This window comes from Symsagittifera roscoffensis, chromosome 3, assembly GCF_963678635.1.
Source record: "Symsagittifera roscoffensis chromosome 3, txSymRosc1.1, whole genome shotgun sequence".
NCBI lineage: Eukaryota > Metazoa > Xenacoelomorpha > Acoela > Convolutidae > Symsagittifera > Symsagittifera roscoffensis.
In genome coordinates, this window is record NC_087064.1 from 81,776,693 (window position 1) to 81,799,592 (window position 22,900).

The window sequence follows — 22,900 nt, forward strand, 5'->3', positions numbered from 1 at the left end:
ACAATTTTGCGATGTACTGCCATTCTGAATCACCCTCAAACCAACGCCAAATTCAACGCTACCCTGTCTCAACGCTACCCTGTTGCCCTCCATTGAGGTCTTTACTGCCTACACATTAACTTCTCAAGAACTTTTGCCTTTAAGCTTCTAACAACTAAGAAACCTAACTAAAACCACGATAAAAACAACTTTGACAACCAAATTTTATAAGATCTTGTTAGGTGTGACATCTTATAGGTTATCATATATTTTCGTACATGGTATATTTAAGCATCGTGGCTATCCGTATAATCAGGTTGAAATTTATAAGATGCTATGCATGGTTGAGAAATTAATTTGAAACTGGATTCATTTAAGAGTTTCAATCAAAACCTTCCATTTTGGTCAGAACCAAGTCCCTTATTTTTCTGTTATCTTCGTCTTCGCAAAACGGAGCAAGACCCGATGATGTGTCATTAAGTTCCAGAATCACTTCATTCCATTGATCGTTTTTATCTCGACAACAAACTGCATCAAGAGTGCAAATATCCAGTCCATCAAACATCTTCGAAGCATTTTCAATCCACTTGCAATATCCAAAGAATCTCTTGACACTAACTTGTGGCATAACTTCAAGAAATCCGGATTCTATTGATTCTCCGTAATGACAACTGATAGATTCGTCGTCACGGATTACATTCGACTGGAAGTTTTTGGGAAGTAGAAGCTCTCCCATTAGGGTTGTACCAACGTTCGATTTCCAGTTACCAGAAACAGATATTTTCACGAAAACGCGAATATCTTTCCCTATTTTCTGAATTCTGAGATCAAACTTGTCTTTGCCGTCGATGAATGGTTCTACTGTGCAATAACTGCCGGATGTCATTTTTAAAACAGATTGGAAATCTTCCATCATAACGTGGTCGTTAACTAGCATCTTGCCCGCTCCAGCATGGGCAAACCCAATTTTAGCAACCGCCGGAAACTGATATCCGTACATCATTCCTGTTTCAGAGCTGAAGTATACTTGTTCAATCAAGGGAAAATCATAATCATCAGAAACGATACCTGAAGCAGGAACTTTGGAGCGTTTCACATCCAGTTCACGCTTCAGTTTAACTAACTCAGCATGAACAATCGGCCGTTCACATGACAGGTAGATACTCGATAGAGAATTCACACTTGGAACTCCCGAATACATCAAACCGTAAAGGAAGTTTCTGCAGTCTCGGTTTGGAATGCGAACCTCATTACGAACGAGAACAAAATCTGGCTTAACTCTTACGGTGTTTCGCTTGGCATGTTTCGCAGCCTCGTCTTTCGGTAAATTAGATAACTTTATCTCAACAGCAGCGTTCGGCTTTGAGCTTCGGAAAGGATCGCAACTGACATTAAGTATGTCCTCCCAACCACATTGGAAAAGTTGAACTTTCGATGATTTTTCTTTAAAAATTTCAGCCCAGTTATACTTAAAATAATCGTTTGCTTTGCCAGTAGATACATTAATTGAGTTATTACGTTCACCGTCAATAACAAGTATAACTTTTATGGCTGATAAGGCCATTTATTCTAAGTGATTTTATACCAAAGAAAAACAAATTTATACCGTCAAACTAGTATTTACAACTCTGGCGTCATCAAACATGAAGCTTAGAAAGCTCCACGTCAAAAGTAAAAACAACTCAATCATCACTGAAAATAGATTTACGGCACATCACAAATTCATTATTCCTTATTACTTGCAGGAATTATCAAAGGAGACTTTCAAAACTCATATTTCCGTTGCCAAAAACTTCTAACTGGAAAAATTGACGTCTTTAGTATACACTTCGCATCAGTTGCAATAAAACAACGGAAGCGTAGCATTGCAAGTTACCACATAGACAATGGGATCGAAGACGAGAAGTCGAAAAAACTGGAAATACAAAAAATTCAATCTCAGATAAACATATGAGAAACAGAACCACTAGTTTTAATCAATCTTTAAGTATTTTCCGAGCATTCACTAAGCCGATAAATAGTGGTTAGACGCCAATTGATCCGAACTCAAAAAATGCCACAGGAAATTGTTGTCAAAAAAATCGACGATTTGGTTTCCAAATAAGAAAAATTCAAGCTCAAAAAATAAAACAGACAAGAAACACAACCACTAGCATTAAAACTTTTTTGTATTTTCCGAGCGTTCAGCAAGCCAACAACACGTGGTGAAACACCAATTAGTCCGAAAGCAAAAAATGTCAGAAGAAAATATCTTAAGAAATTTTAAGCGATTATTGTTTGAACTTGTAACTTTTATACTCTAACCGACCATATTTGTCAAAACAAAAATATTCAGTTTTTATCCTAAAAGCGATGAAAAAAAGTTCACTAAACTGACAAAACATGAGCCGAAATTATTAAGGCCGAATGAATTTCTGAGCGAAAAAAAAAACAAAAAAATGGTAAATATACCAGCCAGGGATAGTAAACTACAAAACTACATGAGTTAACCAACGACAAGTCAGACCACAATGAAAACTACTGGCAGCGCAACTAAGCCAAAATCGTGGCGTGGCAGCTAAGCCGGCAAACTATAGTCCGAATTTTTAATTTTTACAGCATAAATTCAATTTCAGACACTGACAAAATTCAAGGTCCGACCGGGACTCAAAACCCCGAACACAGGATGCAAAGAAATTAAAGCAACATCATTTAAAGTTACACATGTGTAAGAAAAGTTGTTTACTGGAAAAAAAGTCTAATTCCTGATTACAAGACACTTGCTCAACTTACAAGACACTTGCACAAGTGTAATAAAATGTGAAGTATGACCAGGATAGCTGGTTGCCGTGCAAGAAGCGCTGAATGTTCACCCTTAATAATGAATCAATTACAGTATTTCAAAAACAAAATTTTTTTCCAGTTATTTTTTGTTTAGATTAAAATTGAATTAGATTTAATAAAATCTACCTTAATGAGTTACCTTAATTTTTATTTAGATTAAAATTGAATTAAATTTTTTTAAAAACTACCTTAATGAGAACTAACTATTGGGAAAATTGTAATAGAATAAAATTGAGCGTCAGAAAGTTCAAGTTGAGTGACACAAAATTGGTCAAAGCAATGAAAAAAATTCAAACCCTTTTTCTCGGTACATGGACAAGTTTTTAGAACATTAGTGGATCCCTCCTGTGTGAGACCTTAGAAAGGGCCCACTGGTGTTCTAAAAATGTTGTGTCGATAAAATTCGATGCTTCGACCAAATTCACGAAATTTCTGTCACTCAAATTAAATTTTATGACGCTCAATTCAATTCTAATGCAATTTCGCCGATAGTTAGTTCTCATTGTAGCAGTATTTTATCTAAATCAGTAGCCTTTTAACGAAAACAACAGGAAAAAAATGTTTTTTGAAATGCTTCACTTGAATTATAGCAAACTGAAAATTCAGAGCTACTTGCACGCGACCATAGTTTATATTTTATGGATAGTGATTCCTACGAACTTTACTTGGGTGTCCTACTCCTAATTTATGCCTACTCTGGTCGGCTGGTTACGAGCTCATATCAACAAATGCCAAAGCTACACATTTTCTCTCGGCGTTGCTAATCAAAACCAGAATATTAACCAACATAAACTAACGTTTCAGCCAATCCTTTAACGTTTCCATGTCCAAAATGCTATAGTGAGCGCACACAGAGTTGTCCAAGATAACCAATTGTTTAACAATTGGTTTAACCAATTTGTTAAGAAATGGTTTGTTAAACTGATTTAACCAATAACCAACTGGTTAAACCGATTTAGTTAAAAACAGGTCCTTTTTAACCTATTAATATTGGCTTATATATTAGCTTTTCAGAAGTGTGTTCTGCATCTAAGCTAGGCCACGAAATCATTTTTTTCCACGCCACTCCAAAACTTTACTCAATCGTGCTCGATATATCGATAATTAGCAATTTTGGCGATTTAATTGATTACGTCCGATTAAATTTGCAAGCCGGCTACTTTCAAAACTTGCATCATTTACTATAAGTTTGAGAATACTTATAATTTGTTTCATCACTGTTTAAAAGCAAAATTGGTGAAACCGATTTGGTTTTAAAAAATTCTTGGCTAGTCGTTAAAACATTGGTTTAACTTTTTTGACTGGACATCACTGATCGCATAGATGAAGCAGAATTTTGCCTCAACTGCAAAACAAACGAAATCAATATGATTGCATGAATATCTAGATGGAAAAACAATTCCTGATAAATTGTTTATTACAAATGCAGATTAACCTCAGGAGTAAACAAGGAGGTAAAAAAACAACTGAAAATAGCTGTTTGCTGAGCAATTTGCACAGATATTCCGATTACTAAACGCTAACTAAAAATAAGAAAATTGAAAAAACAAAATTGAAAAGTTTGGGATGTTTTAGATTTTGATTACTTTTTTCATTACTTTTTAGTGAGGGAGAGGAGACTGAATAGGTTAATAAGCCTCAGGAATCAGTTAAAAATAGCTCAAAAATTGAAAAAACGTCCAACGCATTAGATCGGAAAATCAACCTGAAAATTTACGTCATTTCCAGGCATTTTGCGCACGAAATTACGCCTCCTGTACTCAAAAAGATAACAGGAAATATACGCGAATTAGTTATCCTAAACTGGCAATTTTCAAGCCCCCAGAACTTTACTGACTTGTTTTCTTTTTTTTGATAAACGTCAAATTTCGGAATTTATAGAAGGACAATATATGCCTTTAAAACAAACTTTTCAAGTTTCAAGTACTTCCTTTGAGTGACACTTTTTAAACAATTAACCCAACTTAATGACTTTTTCCTGGTAAAAAACCACCACGACATATATAAATGTTTTTATACGCTCATTGACGAATCGTGATAAATTGGTCAAAACAGTTTTTTAAACAGTCAAAAACTGTCTACAAAAAAGTCAAGAGCATACATATACTCCCATACCGTTAATTTATGAATTTCAGCTCGAACTATGATTGAGAGCTTAAAACTAACTCACTCAACCCTTCGACATTGCTTTTTACAACCTGATTTAGTTTAACATGTCCAAATCCAAATATCTCCTGGCTACCAGCGGACGAATAAAAAACCAGCAAACAGACAACTGAAAAAATTTCAATGATCTCAAGAACACCGAAACGATCGACTATTTATCTGAACGTTTTCAATTTTTGAAATCCAAATAAAAAACTTTAAAAAACGGCCTCTTCCAAAATTTTTAAGCGTCTCTGTGAACAAACTTAAATTTGAAACAAAACATGCCATAAAACAAAACTGTCGGCTTCATTTAGCATTCAGCCAAACTGCATTAGGGGGTAGTTAAGCCGACGCCCGTTGACCAGAAAACAAAATTGTTATCACAACCATTTAAACTAGAAAGCTTTGAATTTAGGAAGTTTTTTTGCATCGCCCCACCCTGAATCACGCACACATAAGAATCTACTATCACCCTTCAAATGACATAATATGCTCTCTCATGCCGATAACGCTACTTCGGTTGAAATTGTTTAGGAAAAAAAATCGTTTAAGCGAAAAAAATTTCAAATCTCAGCGCAATTTTTTTTCGAAATCTGATCTATTTAATCTACAAATTACAGGAAAAACTCATAATGACTTTCAGTTTTAGTAAAAACAACTTGAATTTGATTAAACTTTATGCTATACAAACTTGGCCGAGAAAAAATAAGCAGATATACGATAGACCGATCATTGGATTTTTTCAAGAAGAGTACTGATATAATTTTAGTGTACTGTAATAGCAGTAGCACAGTAGTTTTAATTAAACTTTCAAGAATTTGAGCATTCCAGCTTATGAATGATTCGCAAGTGCTCTCCAGTGATTCAATGACTTTGTAACTCAAGTTGTTAACCCATATTCCGGTTTGACAACGCTTGCTTATCGCAAGTCTAATGAAGCAGCCCCATTTGAGGCTGGATTAATTAGTATTTTGTATTCCGCTGGGAATCGTAAAACACAATGCATTCTTGAAAATTTACCGATCATTTTTTTTTTAGCTGGAAGGAAATTAACTGAACTTAAAAAAATCAAAAGTCAAACCCTGAAAAATCAAATTTGAGCGTCAAAATTTTTTCCTGAAAAGAAAAAGCAAGAAATCAACACGACCTATGTAACACATTCACTGCGTTCAATGACTTAATAATAAGTCAAACCACAAAAACAAAACATTTCAGCGTTAAAAAATTCTTCTTTACCTGAATAATTAAGAATTTTGACCGAAAACAAAAAAAACAACCCGACCGAAATAAGAGTCTTTCTTTTAATCATTGGCATTTATAACCCGAAAGAAAAAAGCTGTCGACCTTAATTGAAAGCTGCGCCGAAATTTTCAGAAGGCAAAAAAAAGGCGCAGAGCCATTTTAGAATCACTTAGCTTAACCTCCAGGCACATTTAAGCAAAACTTACAAATGGTCACTTTTGACCACTCAGTGCACAAATTTCTACCGTCAGCAAAAGTCAAGTATGATTTTGGAAGCCGCTTGCTAGCCACCATATAAGGGATTATTTGGACTAAAAAAATGTCATCAACCTTAAAATTTGAATTTAACTAAAATTTGAAAATCATGTAGAAGAAAAGATAAAATGAAAAGCAAACCAAAACAAACTCTGAACATTGCAACGACATTCAATTTAATTCATAGCAGTTTAATCTGCGTAAATATTTTCCTTTGGAGAACTCTCCTCTGAAATTGGATGTTCAGTCCTCCAATTCGAGTCTGTGGGAGGGCGAGTCACTCTTTTGCATACCGTGTCTCCTCTTCCGATATGAACCGCTCTCACTCAATTCAACGAACGGCACCTCTGAAAACAAAGAAATGCAGGTGAACACGGTTCTCTTGCTCTTTTCTACGATGCGGACAAAATTATCCGTTCCAGCTGAAAATTTTTTTTGACTCTTTTCATTAACTCAACCATATTTGTTCAATTCTGAACATTTCTCAAATAACGAATGTGTCTGATCAAATGTTGATGTATTATTGAATCTTGAAGCCGACAACGGTTCTATGGTGTCAAAATGTCGTTTCTTCCTTATCAGTGGAACCTCATAGGTATGGAAAAATTGTTCATAATTAACTTCTTTTATACACTTACGGTAGGGCTGATCAGCAGGATGCGGTTGGTGACACGTGAATGGCGACCGACAGAATGGATTCATTGCTTGTCCAGGAGCTCCCATGCTGCAGCACATACACTGAGGAACCGGAAAGCCACCTAAACGTCACATCTTGGTGATAAAATGAATCTCATTTGAACAAATACAATCGTCACTATAGCACTCTCCTCTACTCAACCAAATTAAACAATGAAGTAAGCGCAATGAAAGTGATGCTTTGAGCGGCAGCAGGATAATATACCCCAGTCTAATCTAAGCTATGCCATTTTACCCTCCATATCAATTCACCCTATGCCATTCTACCCTATATTTGATTTTTCGCTGTTTGACTTTTGATTGTTCTCTTAAGTTCAGTTGTTTAACTCCACAACCGAACAGCGGCATCAGATTTTAAATTTGAGATTTCTCAGCGGAAAAAAATTAGCTAATCAATGTGTTGCGACCTTGCCAACAGAGAGTTGAACTCTATACGAGACAAATATAGGTTAGAGGGGCATAGTTTAGAATGGCATGGGTTAGTTGGTCATGGAACCTTCTGAGCAATCATTTTTTGAGCGATGAATTTTGAAAATGAACTTTTGTAAGAAGCTATAGCTTAGTTAACAAAAAATAATTGACACCCGACTACTTAACTCGGGCTACTTAACTCATCAAAAATGTTCACACAGAGGACAAGAGGAGCTTCGCACCGCTTGCGATACGACCCTAACAAAAAAACGAAAAAGTCGAAAAAAAATAGTGAAAAAACTGGGTGAACCAAAATTTTTAAACGTCTTGGGCTAGCGCTGGGTGAACCAAAATTTTCAAACGTCTTGGGCTAGCGCTGGGTTTACGTTTTTGTTATTTTTACAATTTGTTCTGATGCAAAACGAAATATATAATTTCAAAACATGACTTTACCTAAAATCTAAGTTGTTTCTCTACTAAAATAAGTGACAAGACTGAAAACTTTTGACATATTGGAAATCTCTTTAATACATAACATTTTTGCATAACAGCTTCGCACCACTTGCGATGAAACAAATGCACAAAGACAAAGAACGTCCTGAAAGAAACGTATCACTGTCTGTAAATAAAATACAATTAAACAGAACGTTTTTTGTAATTGTCAACGAAAAAAGTAAACATTTATTTTCGTTACAATTTTAACAAATTGACACTAAAGGAGTACAACAAATTAATCAGGAAAAGTAGCAGACAGCAACTCAAGTTGACAGACTAAAATAACAAATACGACCAGCAACTTTGAACAAAATTACCAGAAATTTAGAGATAATTTTTATTCTGATTTGATAGGACTTCAGGATTGATGGGTCTTCATCTTTGAAATGAAATGGCTTCCTCTGAAAAAAGGGTGAGAATCCAATAAGAACAAATTTTTAATTTCAAAATAAAATGTCGAAAATGACCTATTTTATCTGCAACAAAAAGAATGTGAAAAATACAATCGATCGAACAACCAAAAACAAAAATTGAACCAATTCTGTTACTTGAACAGAAAAAAAAATGCGAAAAAATTGTTTAATTTTCACTTTGTTTAATCAGAGGCTATGTTTACATTTATTTACTCACTAAATTTTACAACATAGTGACTGAAAAAAGACAAATGTCAAAAAAATTCTTGAAAAATTATGTGAGAAAAATCACTTAACATAACTTGACAAAAGTTGAAAAACTACAGCTAAAAAGAGTTCATATTTGTATCCTTTGAAGTATATAAACAGCCCTCAAAAAATGGAAATCCTTTACAGAGCCGCGAGAAACTGGGGGTCGAAGCCTGTTAAGCCAAAAACAAAATTACTGCCATAAAAATTTTTATAAAATTTTAAGTTTTTATGACCCATCTGAACTGAAACTCAGAATAGCAAATTGATATATTTTGCGCTCGAAATTACGCAAAGTTAGGTAAATAAGTCGATATAATATGAACTGAAACTGTTTAAAAAACTTAAAAAAAAATTGAAAAAAAAACTTTACAAACTTGTGAAGTTGCAGTTATAGTAAAAACTGTTTTAAAAAACGTAAAAAAGCGATGCTTCAAAAAAACCAAAAAAAAACTTGCAGATAAAAAAATACTGTTTAAAAAATGAAGAATGAACCGACAGATTTTAGGGTGAAAACAACGAACCCGAGACACAATCAAGAATTTTTCGAAATGACTATTACAAACTGAAACGGGCTTGAACTCATAGCTACAAATGAAAATACTTTTATTTGAGTTTTCAAGAAATTGAGCAAGTCAGAAGATCGTCTAGAAGTGAAGATGCCTGTGCCTTAGGTGATTTAGGGGAAAAACTTATGAAACCCTTATTTATCGCATGGTTAAATAATCTAGAAATGGACTTAAAAGTTTCCAGAATTCCAAATAAGAAATTAATCACTTCCACATTACCAAGGAAATTTTACCGAAAAAAAAATCGAGAAAACAAGCCAAAGAAATTCAAACCGACCTCTTCCAGCGCGGAAAATCTACCGATAATTTTCAGTACAAAAAAATAATCTTCAAAAACTAATAACAGGAAGCCCATACCTAATATTCAACTACTGCAATTATAAGCTTCCTGCAACTACAGGAAGCCCATACCTAATATGCAACTACTACGCACTACACTAACCATGGTGCTATTGAAATTATTAGCATTTCGTCCATTCTATGAACAAAGTTGTTTACGGCAAAAAGTCTAGTACCCGATTGCAATACTCTTGCTTATCGCAAGAATAATAAAAATATACGGAGATTTGACAGGGTAGTTTGAAAGAAAAGACTATAAGTTTCAAAAAAAAAACGATCCAATTTTCCATAATCAAAAGCGATCCAATTTTCCGAAATTTTCCGTGACCGGTTAAGCAGAAAAGATTGCCAAAACAGGGTTTCTCGACTGAACACTTAACCTGAGAATTAACCTGCAGGCACACAAAAAAACATCACAGGTGAAATATTTTTCCAAACTTAAGCTCAGGGCAACAAAACCTTTTGATTGATATTTTAAAATTACCGTAAAAAATGGCTAGTTAAAAAATCGAAATGTGTCTGAAGAAAAAAAAATAGCCAATCGAAGATTGGAAAGAAAAATGCACGCAAGTAAACATAAGAAAAACACTGACTTTCTTGAAAAAAATCTTTCAAATTTTGAAATTTCAAAGAAAAAGCTCTATGAAATTCTAGAAAAATTATGATTGGCGCTTTCTTGATAAAATGAACCCAACTTGAGAAGAAAACTGGATCAATAGTTAATGTTTTTATTCCGCAGGGAAATTTTTTTAAAAAAATTCCACTTTCGAAACTAGAAATCGTCCACGTTTTTTTCGCGCCATTTCCACGTTCGTATTTGGAGAGTGCTATTTACGTCACTTTCAGCAGATGAATTTAAATTGAACTCAAAAAGTGCATTATACCTAGGTGCATCAATATTTTAAGACTTTTTCCTGAAAAAAAAAACAAAAAAAAATCAGCAAGACCTATATAAGGGTCTTCACTACGTTCATTACTCCTTAAAAACCATTCCGAGCACAAATATTCCGTTACTTTCGTAACGAAAGTCGGAACAATAATTGTCTGTCTTAATATCCTTAGCATTGGCTGTACTTGATAGCTGGTTAGTGATCAAAATGAGCACTTTCAAAAAGAACACATTTTATGCAACAATATTTGCGTCGCAACAATATTTGCAACTTAGATTGGAAAAAAAAGATAGTTCCTATATAACACAAGCATTTCTTGTGTAATGAAGCGTAAGCAAAGCCGAAAATCTTCGTGCAGACACCAGTAAAGTCGAAATTTATAAAAACCAAGTTCCCTTGAATTTTTCACTGAAAGCATTTGCAACTACCATGACACTTATTTACAGCACCGGAAAAAGCAGCACAAATGGCAACTAAGCCGACAAAAGTTAAGCTGGCCAACCAAAGTCCGACAATTCAATTTTTACCGGAAAAATTTTCAGTTTCATATATACTGCAAAAAAAAACAAAGTCTGCTGGTAGTCGAACCTCAAACGTCAGGGTGCCCATTGAAATTTCGAAAAAACCGACCTGGTAGGTTCACTCGTAAAATCCTAAGGATATTGAACTCTCCCCAAATGCTCTAAACAACGAATTTTCACCAGATTTTTAGCAAGCAAATTTCCGAGAACACAGGTCAAAAATGTCGTTTTTGGGTACTTTTTGGCAAAACTTGACAAAAACGCGTTTTTTCGGCGCCCGCTCTTTTCAAAATAATATATATAGGCACCAAAAGCGCCTTTGGAAAAACTTTAGCGAGAAACGTTAATTAAAATGTATTTTTAAAAAAGACGTTAAAAAATGACTTCAGAAAAAGCCGACCAAAAACAGACCAAAACGACAAGTTGGTTGAAATTGACCTGTTAGACACCCTGGTGCAAAAGCGACCGCTTTACATCCAGGTCAATTGGGAAGGAACTTGGAAGTAGTTCAGGTTCAATAATAAAGCAAGTTCAATTTCTTGAGAGAAAAGTTGTTTACGGGAAAAAAGTCCAGTTCCCCATTACAAGACACTTGCTCTTGCAAGTGTAAATAAATTGAAATATAACTGACCTTGAACTTGTGGATAAAACAAAGGCAGAGGTGTTGTCATCATATTTCCCATTTGACTGGATGTCGGAGTCATCATATTCATATTTATGCCATAACCACTACAATGAATTCCGTGGATTGGAGGGCATCCTAAAACAGATAGATCAATCCATAACAAATTTCGAGTACGTACAATTTTACAACAGACGCATCTATATTATTTTAAATATTCTCAGCATTCTAAATAAAACTTAAGCATTTCAAACGAAGATAGCCGGTTGCTGTGCCAGTAGCCTAGAATGTTCCGACCACATTCTCAGAATTTTTTAAATTAGTATATTTTCTTGCGCGTCGTGTGATGATAGAACTATACGCATGCGTCCAAATTTATTGAATTGGGCAAAAACGACTACAGTTGTATTCAGTAAATACAAAAACAAAAATGAGAAAATTTTCACAAAAACTATTAAATTTGTTTCAATTTTTTGCACTTAAATTTTAAAATATTTTTGAACGTTTTTTTAACAGAGAAGCGCTAAATGAAGCTTCCAACACTAGCCTTCCTTTTAGTTAAATCACGTTTGCTCGAATTTTGGACAAAAGCCGAAAAATTTTCTCGACACTGACAACTTTTTGAAAACTTTTAAAAGTCGCTTTAATCACGTCTGAAAGGGCTCTTAAATGATGCATCACTGGACCCAGTCCGATGATTATGTGTGGTACCTGATTTTGCGTGGAAAACAAAAAGAAACTAAATTACATCCAAATACAAAGCTCCTCTCCATTTTCAATAATCGGAACAATAATTTTGCAAAATAGTGCTGAACTACACATACGGGGAAATCAAATTGAAGTTGCCAAGTGGCCTAATTTCCCACAACATCGAAAACTTTTCCATGTTTTTGCAACATACCAGGCATCGGCGTTTCCTTCCAAGTGCCCAGATTCACACCTTGGACATTCGATGATCCAAGCTCCATATTGTTTACTCTCGTTTCTGCTCTCTCAAGCGTTACAGTTTGATCAACACTTGTCGACTTAGAAGAACAAGGGGCAACTGCAGAAGCAGCTTTTGCCTTCTTTGGTGTGACATAACCAGCATCCGGTGAGATAAATGGAACCTTTCTTTTCATCTTCTGTTCGATTGAGTCTACCCAGTTTAGCTTATCTGCCTTCACAAGAGGAGTCTTGACTGAGACTGGTGAATCCGAATATCCCTCGTCAAGAGGCGATTCTTTCGCAGCCACAGCCACACTCCTTCTTTTTTGACAAGGAGCTTGTGAGTCGAAGATACCTGTAAACGGGAGTCAATCTTTACATAAGTGATGATTCATATGTGAATCAGGACAAAACGTATTAAAGTTGAAAGTATAACGCCTTCTTCACAATTCGGGTTGAATTTAGGTGAAAACGATGAAGATAAAACTTGCAACGAATTTAAGCCGAATTAATATGGTGCAATTTATTTCGCGAGATTCGAGCCTAAAATTTCACCCAAAAAATGGATCTATTTTGACTTTTTTAGTCAATCAAAAATTACACCAAAACTACCGAGTCAAACACTGACAAAAACCATATCAAAGTGAGCCTTTTACTAAGTATCAAAAAGAGCACAAAAAAATTAAAAGGGGCGCAAAACATTTGAAAATAGTTCTTTTTTAAATGGTGTTTTATATAGTAAAAAAAGACAATTTTTGTCTATCAATCAATAATAAATTCATTTAGACAATTTTTGACAGATTATACCCTTCTTTCTTAATCTGCAGTTGTTTTATTCTGTTGTTAATCTTAAATTTAATTGTACTGCGTAAGAGGCTCACTTTAATATACTTTTGTAAGTATTTGACTCCGTAGTTTTCGCTTAATTTTTAAATTGACTATTAAAGTATAGATCCGTTTATTGGGTAAAAAATTTTAAGCTCAATTTTTGCAAAATAAATAGCCCCATATTAAAGCCATTAAAATTCCAAGCAAGTTTTGTCTTCATTTTTTACCCAAAATCAAAAATAATTTGATAAAAACTTTTCTTAAATTTCAAGTCATGGGCATTTCGTCCGGATAAATTAAATCAGCACTGTATTGTTAGCATCACGTCAGGAGCAAAAACAAGAATATAAGCAATCACGAAATCTCGGAAATCTATATTTGTCTGTTTTGAAATTTCTGAGGTGCTAGAGCCATTAACACAGAAGCGAATCTGTGCTTCGCAAACAGAGGCGCGAGAAAAAAAAACACAGCAGCTCTATGAAGTGAAACTAGCGCGTCAATCGCACCTCCGGTGCTACAAAACCATTCTTCAGAAAACTGACAAACCGAATTTCTCAAAAAATAAAAGGATTGAACATCATACATGGACGCCAGATTTGCAACCCCTGAATGTACCCTGACAGCACCTCACTATAGGGTTGAGAAATTGAAGTTCGGTACACTTTTTTATATCTAACTTTTTGGGAAAAAACGAAAAATCATTTAAAAAAACGCCATATCTCGGAAACCAAACAGATTTGAGCAGTCATAATTGGACGCTAGATTTGAAGCTCTGGAGTGTACCCCGATAGGACCCCACTATAGGGTTGAGAAAATCAAGTTCGGTTAGTTTTTTTTATATCTAAGTTTTTTGGGAAAATACGAAAAAAACGCCATATCTCGAAAACCAAACAGATTTGAGCAATCATACTTGGACGCTAGATTTTTAGCCCTTGAGGGTACACTGACAGCACCCCACTATAGGGTTGAGAAATTCAATTTCAGTTAGTTTCTTTTTATATCCAAGTTTTTTTTGGAAAAAAAATGAAAATAAAAAATAATAAAAAACACCATATCTCGAAAACCATAAGGATTTGAGCAGTCATACTGCGACGCTAGATTGGCAGCTCTGGAGTGTACCCCGATAGGACCCAACTATAGGGTTGAAAAAAAAACAAGTTCGGTTAGTTTTTTATATCTAGTTCTTTGAAAAAAAAATCATGAAAAAACGCCATATCTCGAAAACCATAAAGATTTGAGCAGTCAAACTTGGCCGCTAGATTTGCTGTCCTTGAGTGTACCCTGATAGCACCCCACTATAGGGTTCAGAAAATCAAGTTCCGTTAGTTTTTTTTATATCTAAGTTTTTTGGGAAAAAGCGAAAAATCATGAAAAACGCAATATCTCGAAAACCATAAGAATTTGAGCAGTCAGAGTTGGACGCTAGATTTGTAGCCCTCGAGTCTACACTGATAGCACCCCACTTTAAGTGCAAGAGTAAAAAAAATAACAAACTTTCAAAAACCCGATCAATAAATAAATCACAAACATTAAACACTAGCCAGAAATAAAGCAGAGAACAGTTGCTATGAAATTTCAAATGCTACAGATCAAGATTATAGCAACAGTGACACCAAATGAGCATTTTTATTTACGAGTTAGGTTGGAAAAAAAACTAAAATCATACCAATAAACTTCTCTCGCTGTCTCGATAGTGTCAAGACACTTGAAATATTCAAGTGTGATAGAGGGGTCCCGGTAAAAACCAAGTGTGACAGAGGGTCCCAAATTACGCTGATAATAAGCAATTAATTAAATTCATGGACGCCGCTCGATCGTTTTTAAAACTTTCAAACGTAACCGATATATCTCATTTGCGCTGACTTATTTAATGTTTTTTTTTGTCATAAATTGAACAATTTTGAAAGACTGTATTTAGATAAGGGACCCCTTTACTTTATCGAGACACTTGTACCACTTGAAGGAGTCGATAACATGAAAATTGAAATTTTCAAAGTCTCTCATGGTCAATTGAATTCTGAACTACAGTGCTGATTTAAATTAACCGGACAAAGCGCGTAAAACTTAAAACGCATTTTTCTCAAATTGGGTTAAGTTTAGGTGAAAACTTATGCAGACAAAACTTGCTTAGAATTTTAGCAGAATTAATATGGTGTAATTTTTTTTGCAAAATTCGGTTCCGAAATTTTACCCTAAAAATGGGTCATTTTGGCTTTTCTTAGTTAATCAAAAATTACGCCAAAAATACCCAGTCGATCACAGACATAATTATATCAAAGTGAGCCCCTTATGTAGCTCAACAAACTTTAAGAAGGGTATTTTCTTCAAAAAAAATTGCATTTTGTTTAAAAATTGTTTTTAATTAAAAAGTTGGTATTTTATATAGTAAAAATGACCTTTTTTGTCTATCAAACAAAAATAAATTAACTTATACAATATTTTGGAGATTATACCCTTCTTAAAGTTTGTTGAGCTACATAAGGGGCTCACTTTGATATAATTATGTCTGTGATCGACTGGGTATTTTTGGCGTAACTTTTGATTAACTAAGAAAAGCCAAAATGACCCATTTTTGGGGTAAAATTTCGGACCTGAATTTCGCAAAACAAATTACACCATATTAATTCTGCTAAAATTCTAAGCAAGTTTTGCCTTCATAAGTTTTCACATAAACTCAACCCAATTTGAGAAAAATGCGTTTTAAATTTCAAGTTTAACGCGTTTTGTCCGGTTAATTTAAATCAGCACTGTATTTCTGAGCTACTTTCAAAACTAACACTGAGCGACTTCACCATTTTCAGATTTATCAATATGCTATTGAAATTTTCAAATTCTGATTAATTGATTGGACTCTTGCAAACTTACCGAGAGCAGGCATTGGCTGATTCATCATAAGTTTCCTTTTCTCTGTAAATTCCTTGTCCAGATTAGGCAGTCTGTTCCGGTTCCAGAAATCAGATGTAGTCTCATCTTCAAAAAGAAGCGACGATATTTTACTCTTCAGATCTATCCCGAAGTCATCAAAGTCAACGAAGTCCGCAGGATTCAATTCAAATTTGTTGCGATTCAGATTACGTTCTTCTTTAGTCTTCAACTTTTGAGACGGTTCCGAAAATTGAGTAATTGGCGTGCAGATATTGTCCAAAAACTGAGACTGCCTTAATTGAAAACAATCGCCATAATCGAAGTCTTGAACTGGAGTCACTTTTGTTGACTGCAAAAATGTTTTTTGTTGGTCTGAACTCAGATCATCAATGTGGTCTTCAGTTTTGACCAAATTTTCAGGAGCAAACAACGTTGCAGATATTTCCGTATTTGTTTTGCTTTCCTGAGGAAACTCTGGATCTTTTTCAGCTCTCAGGGCCACCACAGGAGTAACCAAATCGGGAAAAAAGTCGTTCTCAAGCCGTTCTAATATCTTTTGTCGGGCTGAGTTCAACAGAGCTTGTTTCATCAACTGATTAGAAGAAAGAAATTCCGAGGGCCGAAAGGTCAAAGATGGAGTCTTCGGGGCCAAAGGAGCAGCCATCAGTTTCTTGACTATGGCTTGAGGACAGGGCAAAAATTCAGTTTCAGCCCAACGGGTGATTTCATTGTCATTTTCTTCGGGAATAATCAAATCACATTTGCACTCAATGCAGCTTATGTACACCGCCCGAAACCTAATTTCATTGCTCAAAGACTTTTTGCCAATTTGTAGAGCTACATATATTTTCCACGACATAATGACTCCATTATTTGCTTCAAAACCTGCCGCTTTAATTAGGGCGAGGCAACTTTGGTTACCAATGGTAGAAGGCCGACATTCCACAGAGATCTTCAGGTTCTTTTTATCGGAGCTGAGAATCACTTCTGAAAACCTTCCCTTTACAATCATACTCCATTTATCTTCCTTTGTCAATAATAACATTTCTTCCGAGAAATAAGGCGATACTTCCTCAGTTTGGGTTCCAGGGTAGAAATTGGGCACCTCGTTTTGAATATATTCGAAAGATTCGATTTTCCACTCAAAGGCACCGATTTTAAGCGCATCCTCACTGTCCGATAATGCGTCTTGCACGAGGTAATTTTTTGGGAAATACAATTTCTCATTATCAGAAAATGGGCACTCTTTAGGCACCGAATCATTTTCAAGTTTCTCTAATTTAACATGGTCAAAACTATCTTTGATTTGTTCACTTTCAATACCTGCTGCATTTGGATTATCAAAACTCTCAGAAGTTGAGTTTTCAATTGCATCGTGAAGTTCACACGTATTAAAAGAATTTTCAGAGCAATTCAAAACCTTTTCTTTTTCGAAGCATGGAGAAATGTTTCCAGTTATTTTAGAACTCTTCTTCCTTTTTTGAGGCCTATTAGACTTAGGGCCAAACGTGAGAAGCGGAATATCCAATCCAGTACTTAATCGGGCGTTTCTTCTCATATAAATCAAACTTGCTCTTTCTAATTTGGAATCTGGACTTCTAGGAAACAGAACTTTTTGTCGCGCTTCTTTGCAGACAATTTCTTTAGCAACTTCAGCAATCGGAGCCAAGTTATGACAAGTTTCGTTTTTTATGCAGCCTGTCTTGAAATTCCTTGTACTGTCTGCTTTTACATCGAAATTTTGCTCAGTAGACCGACTTCCTTCAAATGAGTTCAAACTAGCCTCCTCAATCTTACAGCTGATCGGTGATTTATCGTTTATTTCAGGTTTTACCGCACATGCGTTAAAATTTTTCTTCATGGTTTCTTTTGATTTTATCATTTCATTTGAATCATTTTTACCCTCTATCTTTTTGAGATTTTGGTGTCTGAAAGAATTGAAACTATTGAATTTAGATTCCGTTCCACTAATTTTGTTGCCTTCTTTTCTTCGCCGTGATAAAAGAGAAATTTTCTTGAACTCGCAAAGTGGTCCAGTTTTTTGATCTGCTGGCTCTTTTGCGGTCCGATTGATCAATTTTCGTTTTCTGCTATCTGGTTTAAACTCTCGAATAATTGGTTTCATTTCACTCGAATTTGAAGCAGGAATGACCCGGTTACCACTGACTACATGGATTTTCTCCATATCAATTCTCTTTTCGACAATTCCATCAAAATCGGCCTCACATTTCTGTGTGATTCCAAACTCGCTTCTGGTGAAGTACTTTTCATGCTCTGAAGTTTCATTGACAGCTGCGTTTATTTCGTGCTCAGGAAAGGATGAAAGATTTCTGTGCTTTGATTCTTTATCCGGCAAATTTGATACTTGTTTTGAAATGTCTGCTTTGCTGAGATTATAAAACCTTCCTTGTTTTGTTTCCAATTTGATTTCAGAACGGTTTTCGATTATAGGATTCGAAATTTCATCTTCGGATACCTTCAAGTCCACAGCTTTCAAGCTACGAGCACCAGCTGATTTTGACGAGTTGCTCTTCAGTACCAATTGAACAGACTCCTCGCCCGTACATACTAAATCTTCTTTCACTTTTGTTGGCAAAGGAAGATTTTTAGCCGCTTTCAGAGATAAAGGCTCCGTCGAAATCGTTTGAAGATCCGGATTCTCTGATTTCATAAATGATTCTGGAATGACTGGACAATGCGCTTTTATATCTTCGCCATTTACGACATGACTTCCCTCTTTAACAGAGACATTTGACGTCCACATATTTCCGTCTATACTCCCATCATGGAATATAGGCTTCCCCTCAATTTCCTCGATATATATTGAATTCTGACCATACCCAGAAATCATTATTTCACTGCCAGTTGTTTCGTTTTTTAAACCAAGTTGGTCTTTTGCATTCTTCATGAATGGCGGACAATTGACAGCTTCTCCCAGTTGAATCTGAGCCACCTGGGAATGATTGTCGAATATTTTGATTTTACGTGGCTTCATATTCTGAGTCAAGGATGCAAATTGAGACATCACCTCGCCCTGATATAGAAGGTTGGAGGAGCTTCGAACACAGGTTGAAACAAACTGATTTGATGAGTAATCGATAGATTTCAGAGCACAGACAGAATCTGAGGTAACGATAGAGATTTTAAACGAAGCGTTTAGTTCTTCTAAGCAAGAATCGAACAGCGACATTACCTCCAGGGGATCGAATGGACAAGCGCTTTCAATGCCTTCGAAACCTCCATTGCCATGTAAAACATCATGCTCTCTAGTTCGTCCTTGAATAGCTCGCAAAGATTTCGAGACCCTGGATTTATCCCTATTGTTGATGAACACTTGAAGCTTTTCGGCAAATATAGCCTGAAGGTGCAGTAATATTTCTTCAGTTGTAACACCACTAGTTGATACTATTCCACTTTGCGAAGACGGAAGACAAACGTCGTTGTTTCTAGCTACAAAAAGTTGAACCTTCTTTCTCAGCTTAAGCACAGCTAGTTGCTTCAGTACTCCAGATGTTCCAAAAGCCCAGTCGAAAACTATGTCGATACTCGAAACGAGATTTTCGTTAGCGTTAGAATTTCTTGTTACATTAATATCAATTGCACTGAGCGATTTCGACATTTGCGATCCATCGGTTCTGAGTAGTCCAAGTGAAGTGCACTTGCTCGCGTCCAGCTTTGGATACCATGGTTCTAGCATTTCTTGGCCGTTTAAATTACTGCGAAAACCACTTAGTGTATCAAGGAGGACTTCATTGCTGGTTTGATTTGTCACAAAAGGCTCTTCTCTCATATCTTGAGTCAGCATTGAGGCACGAACTCGATACCTTCTTCGCCCTTTTGTGACCCAGGTACCCGTTTGAGATGAGCGCACGACTTCTTCTAGGCACTGGACCACTGACTTTGAGCTACCCTCAGGTATGGAAGCGTCCTCAGTTTCGAATTTCAACGCCTCTTGAGAGCAGTTATGAATGACCAAGTCCACAAGATCCGAAACAACGTCAAGTGATTTGGACCTCATTTCTTGGGATCCCATAGCAGAAAGACCACCTGTTGATATATGGGCACCTGTCCTGTTTTGAAGTTCAATACCGGAGCTCGATTCGACTGGTTCCTGGAGTGGCCATTCTTGATTCTCTTCCTCAAAGAGAACAGGGGAAAGTGGGGTTAGTTCGTCGTAGAAAACGAACTCATCGTCATCTCGAATGATGTTTAGGTTTTCGTCGTAAGCTACGCCGCTATCCTTAATCAAACGGCACAAAGCCATGATTATCAACGTTAAAAACTCATCTGCATCCCCCTCCCAAAAAAATCCACAAATCTACTGATCTTTTCATAAATATCTATTGTTTCGAGAACTACTTCATCGAATTACTCAACATAGAACTCTGTCATCACTTAACACTGTTCTAAATTTTACTGTGTTTACTAACCTGGGTCGACTGCTGGGTCATTTAAACGGCTTTCCGCGGTTTTAGTAGCGTTCTTGATTAGAGACAAAATATGCTTCCTAGATTTGTTTTTCTGAAAATCAATTATTTAAATCTTAAAGTTTGCTAGTTTCGGGCAATTAGACTGTCATTTCAAACTGGACACTTAAATCAAATATACGTTGAAAAACTTTAAAGTAAGTCATTATTTTGCTATTGAATACCGGAAAAGAGCGAAGAGTCTAAGAGGATTGCAAAGGTGATGAACTCTGAGAAGCTCGGTGGTTCGTTTTGTTTGCTGGAGTTTCTCTGAAACTTGAGTGGTCTAGAGAAACTCGGAGTTGGAACTACATTATATACTTTCAGTCAGTTTTATACTCGAAGTGATCGGTTAGGTTTGTTTCGGATTATGAATGACCCTGTCGTGATGTATGATTCGGAGATGAATCGTTAAAGAGTACACGTCTTAGGACGAAGAAAGGACTCGGAAAGCATTCGGAAACGTGTTCGTGATCTCGGCTCTAAAAGGGTGAAGAAGTTAATATGGTCCAATATATATTCCAAGATTCACACAATTGCACAACAAAATCAACGTAAAACAGCAATATATTTATAAAGGAAACTCCCAACAGAATGATACCTTTTGCAATTTTGAAGAAAGATATCAATGTTATCGTATCTTTCAAAACTGATGCAAAATTGATAAGATAAAGTCTAAATGAAGTTTTAGTTTCACCTGAACACAAAATTTTCACGTCGTGCAAATGATTCTCGGATGAGAGTCATATCTTAAGAACGCCAAACAAAGTGCATCTTTTTTCTCAATTAGCATCGCTTGCACCTGATGATCCGCTTCTTTCGCGACTTCTAGTCCGCATTCTTTCTTTTTCTGAAGAAGGGCTCCGTCTACCTTTTGGACTCTCATCGGCTCTTCCTGTTTTTGGACTGGGACTTCTTGCTTCCTTTTTAGGACTGTGCTTTCTACGTTCTACAGGGCTTCGACTCCTGGACTCTTTCCTGGGCTTGCGCTCTTTTAAACTTGGACTTCTACGCCTGGCTTTCGGAGACGGACTTCGTCGAGGCCTTGGACTCCGTTCAGGTCTGGGACTTGGGCTCCTTCGAGGCACCGGACTTCGACGGTCACCTCCTCGACGATCGTCAACTTCTCGTCCACGAGATCTCTCTCGTCTGCCTCTCGAATGACTTCGATCTCTCCGATGACTGCCTCCACTTCTTCGGTCGGATCGTGATCTCGATCGACGTCTCTCGCGGCTGCGAGTTCGTGAACGTCGTCTTTTAATGTCTCGGTCGCGGCTCCTAGACCTGCAATATATATTATCATTCTCCATTTATAGTCAAAGTACCAAATTCAGCCTTTCCATGCAGTTTATCGCAAACTTCAGAAAACCTATGTGTTACAGTTAAATTTTCAAAATTAATCAGATAAGTGAAATTGAATGATTGAGCTACCTCCTAGCAGCAATTGACGCTCTACTGGGCATTTTACATTTATTAGCAAACAGAAGAAAAACAGAAGCCCATCTTGTAAAATTGCATACCGTTTGCTTTTGCCGTCTCTGTCATACAAGGCCGACCGACACTCGCTTGCAAAGTGCCCCCTCTTTCCACACTTGTGACAGTCATCATCATACTTGCCCCTGTCACCCTGTCTTGCCCACTCTATAATCATATTCCTCCCCAACAGCTCCCTTCTGTGCTCTTTTCGCATCGCCTCTTTCGCATCTTCTCGCTCGTAGAAATCAACAAAAGCATATGCCACTGCAACCCCTACTTTGACATCACACCTTATAAGTCGACCGTATCTTTCGAACACTTCTCGTAAGTCTGACTCACGTGTCTTTTTGTTCAGTCTGCCCACAAAAAGCTGGTTGTCGGAACCAGTATTGGCCATGAGACCTGAAAAGTATCTGAACTGTGCAGTCGAATGATAGCAAAAATGCGACACCTGAAAAAATCATTTGCCCATTCGAAATTAAAAGGCAGATACTTGATGATAAAAACAATAGCTACTAAAACAAATGACGACACTAAAATAATAACCTAAGTACTAATGAAAGCTTAGTACTAATTTAGCTTATCACGTGCAAGTAGCATAGAATAAGCCATAGTTTTCATTGCCAATAATTAGATCAATTTTTGAAAATCCATCACCACTAGTTTCGCACCACTTGCGATACATC

The 22,900-nt window shown here is 36.2% G+C and overlaps 4 protein-coding genes across 8 annotated transcripts in view; 1 reads left to right on the forward strand and 3 right to left on the reverse strand.

The window, feature by feature from the left end:
* LOC134841170 (calcium-dependent secretion activator 1-like) overlaps positions 1-22,900 on the forward strand; it is a 570,701-nt gene that overhangs the window by 265,814 nt on the left and 281,987 nt on the right. The window lies entirely within an intron of this gene.
* On the reverse strand, positions 362-1,180 carry LOC134841864 (synapsin-2-like). Its single transcript, XM_063857905.1, has one exon. The coding sequence runs from the start codon at positions 1,178-1,180 to the stop codon at positions 362-364; it is 819 nt and encodes a 272-aa protein (XP_063713975.1).
* Positions 6,561-20,898, reverse strand: LOC134842719 (uncharacterized). 2 transcript variants are annotated; one of them, XM_063859177.1, is made up of 6 exons: positions 20,703-20,898; positions 16,273-20,512; positions 12,554-12,934; positions 11,662-11,790; positions 7,086-7,205; positions 6,561-6,794 (listed from the first exon to the last, which is right to left on the reverse strand). In XM_063859177.1, exons 1-6 carry the CDS (start codon positions 20,721-20,723, stop codon positions 6,691-6,693), a joined length of 4,995 nt encoding a protein of 1,664 aa, XP_063715247.1. In that variant the 5' UTR covers positions 20,724-20,898; the 3' UTR covers positions 6,561-6,690. The 2 variants fall into 2 exon arrangements, with proteins under 2 accessions (XP_063715247.1, XP_063715246.1); XM_063859176.1 differs by having other exon boundaries at positions 16,273-20,898.
* LOC134842720 (probable splicing factor, arginine/serine-rich 6) lies at positions 21,251-22,640 on the reverse strand. Its single transcript, XM_063859178.1, has 2 exons — positions 22,259-22,640; positions 21,251-22,022 (listed from the first exon to the last, which is right to left on the reverse strand). Exons 1-2 carry the CDS (start codon positions 22,609-22,611, stop codon positions 21,521-21,523), a joined length of 855 nt encoding a protein of 284 aa, XP_063715248.1. The 5' UTR covers positions 22,612-22,640; the 3' UTR covers positions 21,251-21,520.

Coding starts and splice junctions, on each gene's coding strand:
- LOC134841864 (XM_063857905.1), bottom strand. CDS start 1,180: ATGTATTCGGGAGTTCCAAGTGTGAATTCTCTATCGAGTATCTACCTG.
- LOC134842719 (XM_063859176.1), bottom strand. CDS start 20,536: ATGGCTTTGTGCCGTTTGATTAAGGATAGCGGCGTAGCTTACGACGAA. Junction 12,935..16,272: donor TCAGCCAATGCCTGCTCTCG/GTAAGTTTGCAA, acceptor TCCCGTTTACAG/GTATCTTCGACTCACAAGCT. Junction 11,791..12,553: donor GAAGGAAACGCCGATGCCTG/GTATGTTGCAAA, acceptor TATCTGTTTTAG/GATGCCCTCCAATCCACGGA.
- LOC134842720 (XM_063859178.1), bottom strand. CDS start 22,611: ATGGCCAATACTGGTTCCGACAACCAGCTTTTTGTGGGCAGACTGAAC. Junction 22,023..22,258: donor AGAGACGGCAAAAGCAAACG/GTATGCAATTTT, acceptor TATATATTGCAG/GTCTAGGAGCCGCGACCGAG.